Raw genomic sequence first — 2,275 nt, forward strand, 5'->3', positions numbered from 1 at the left:
ATATGCTACGACCGCCTATAACATATTCAACCGACTAAACCGCGTAAAAATATTATCCTCGTCAACAATTCCAGCTAAGGCCCGAACATTTACCTTTATCTTCCGCAATCCAGGCAATGGATCTTGCGCATTATCCATTTTATTCCTGGGCCAGGTCTCCGCATCACCTGACAACCAATGAAGACCCCAACATAAAGGGTGCTCAAGGAGCACTGATGCATGACAACTGCAATTCGCGACATCAGCAGGGTTCATTTCTGAAGGTAAATGTCTCCAGGCTATCTAAACCGCAATTCACAATTGGTGAACTCGATTCCCCTTCGCGAGGAATCGCATTTCCATAGCCAAGAACCGCTTCGTGGCTAATGGTACAGTATTTACATTCTCCGGGGCATCCGATAAAGAAGCCGTTATAGTGGCTGGACCTGACAGCACGTAGCCGAACACCGTTTTCGTCACCCGTGGAATGTGATCGTTGATTTTAATGCGTCCGCTGAGTACAATATCACCAAGTAGATCTTCGCCTATTAAAATATCAATCTGTCGACTGACAAAGAAGTGTTCATCCGCAAGATTCAGTCCTCGATAATTATCCGCTAATTGGGCCGGCAACGAATATCCAGGCAAGTTATAGGTAACTTCATTTAAGACTGTAGCCGTGGTCACTAGCACAGGCTGATCCGTCAACCTAGGTGCCATGGTTAAATTAACTGCCCCCCTACAACCGCTTATAGGAGTACAGTTCAGTCCTGCGATTGAGACGTCAGACTTAAACCGTTTTAAGCCCAACTTCTGCACGCAAGACTCCGATATAAATGTGCTCTCGCTTCCTCCATCCAGTAAGGCCCGCGCCTCCTGGAAGTTTCCGCTGCTGTCCAGTACTCTTATTACTGCCGTCGCAAGTAGCACCTTCCGCTGATACATATCAGGTTTGTTGACCTGTGATGCCACTAGTACGGTGACTCTAGGGACCGCACTTCCTGGATTGTCGCTGGCCAAAGGTGCACTCACAATAGGAGCACTCGGAGAGGACGAGGTAGCACTGTGAGCCTTCCCACTTGTAGCAACATTGTTTGAAGTCAAACGTTGCTCACGATCTGAACCAGTTGCCGGAAGATCGAAATGTAATAAATAATGGTGTTTAGCCGAATTACACTTGTAACAGTTCTTGTTATAAGTGCACTGGTTAATGTTGTGACCATTCAAGCACTTGAAGCACAATCTAAGAGATACCACCTCACGCTTCCTAGCCGCAGGTTTCATTTCCAAGAATTTTTCACACCTAGCAATGAAGTGTCCGCTTTTTCCGCACAGTCGACACGACGACGTCGAACCCGCACCCTCAAATGCCGCATGAGCCTTTACCGCATGGCTCTGTCCACTTCCACTACGCCTTCCCGCTGACGTACCGGCCTGTGGCTCCGCACTGGATTCCAAAATCCGTATTTCGGTTTCCAAAAACTTTATAAGGTCCGAGAATGTGGGTAACTCTTTATCGGCGTGCTTGTCTTCAAAATGTTTCTTCAAGTTGCCGTCTAACTTTTGAAAATTAATATAAAACAGCAAATAGCACCACGAATCAACAGGAAACTGCATCTTTTCCAAGGCTTTTGTGTTTTCAATCAAAGTATTTAAAAACATTTTTAAACCACTTGCCCCCTTAGTGGTGACATGAGGTGCACTTAACAAATTGTGCAACAAACGATCCGCCAACAACCTTTTGTTGTTATACCGTGCATTTAACAAATCTATCGCAACCGAAAAATTGTCCCCTGTGACCGACAAATGCTGGGACTTTGGTTCACCTAAAAGCGACCCCGCCAAATAATACATTTTTTCAGTATCCGACAAAGTGGTATCATTGCCCACCAAAGATTGGAACAATTCCATAAAGGGAACAAACTCTTCCACCTGTCCCGCAAAGGTAGGAAGTTTGACTTTAGGGAGAACTGCCCTATTCCGCGCGCTCTTAGGATTGTCATTACCGTTACCGCTGCTACAGCTATTGTCCGCGTTAGCTGAGGCGTTCAAATTAGTCAACCCTAAATGGCGTTGTTTTATTTATTTATTTATTTATTTTATTTTATTTATTTTATTTTAGTACATGGAAAACCAACAGCGCTATATATATCCAGAAATTACAATAGAATCACAGAGCCAATTATAGGTTCTCACTTATAGAAATATAATAAATTATAGAAAGTTTTTGCCCAACTTAGTTACACATACAAGTTCACAAAGCACAAGAACAGATGATCTATATGTATATGATCTA

At 43.9% G+C, this 2,275-nt stretch overlaps 1 protein-coding gene across 1 annotated transcript; it reads right to left on the reverse strand.

Annotated features, from left to right (window-relative positions):
* Positions 1–294: 294 nt before the first annotated feature.
* On the reverse strand, positions 295–1,596 carry LOC134802635 (uncharacterized). The gene has a single exon (XM_063775270.1). The coding sequence runs from the start codon at positions 1,594–1,596 to the stop codon at positions 295–297; it is 1,302 nt and encodes a 433-aa protein (XP_063631340.1).
* Positions 1,597–2,275: the final 679 nt, after the last annotated feature.

The sequence above is a fragment of the Cydia splendana genome, chromosome 25 (genome assembly GCF_910591565.1).
Source record: "Cydia splendana chromosome 25, ilCydSple1.2, whole genome shotgun sequence".
Classification (NCBI taxonomy): Eukaryota; Metazoa; Arthropoda; class Insecta; order Lepidoptera; family Tortricidae; genus Cydia; species Cydia splendana.

What these genes read in the sequence shown, in the direction of transcription:
- LOC134802635 (XM_063775270.1), bottom strand. Translation starts at nt 1,596, where the DNA reads ATGCAGTTTCCTGTTGATTCGTGGTGCTATTTGCTGTTTTATATTAAT.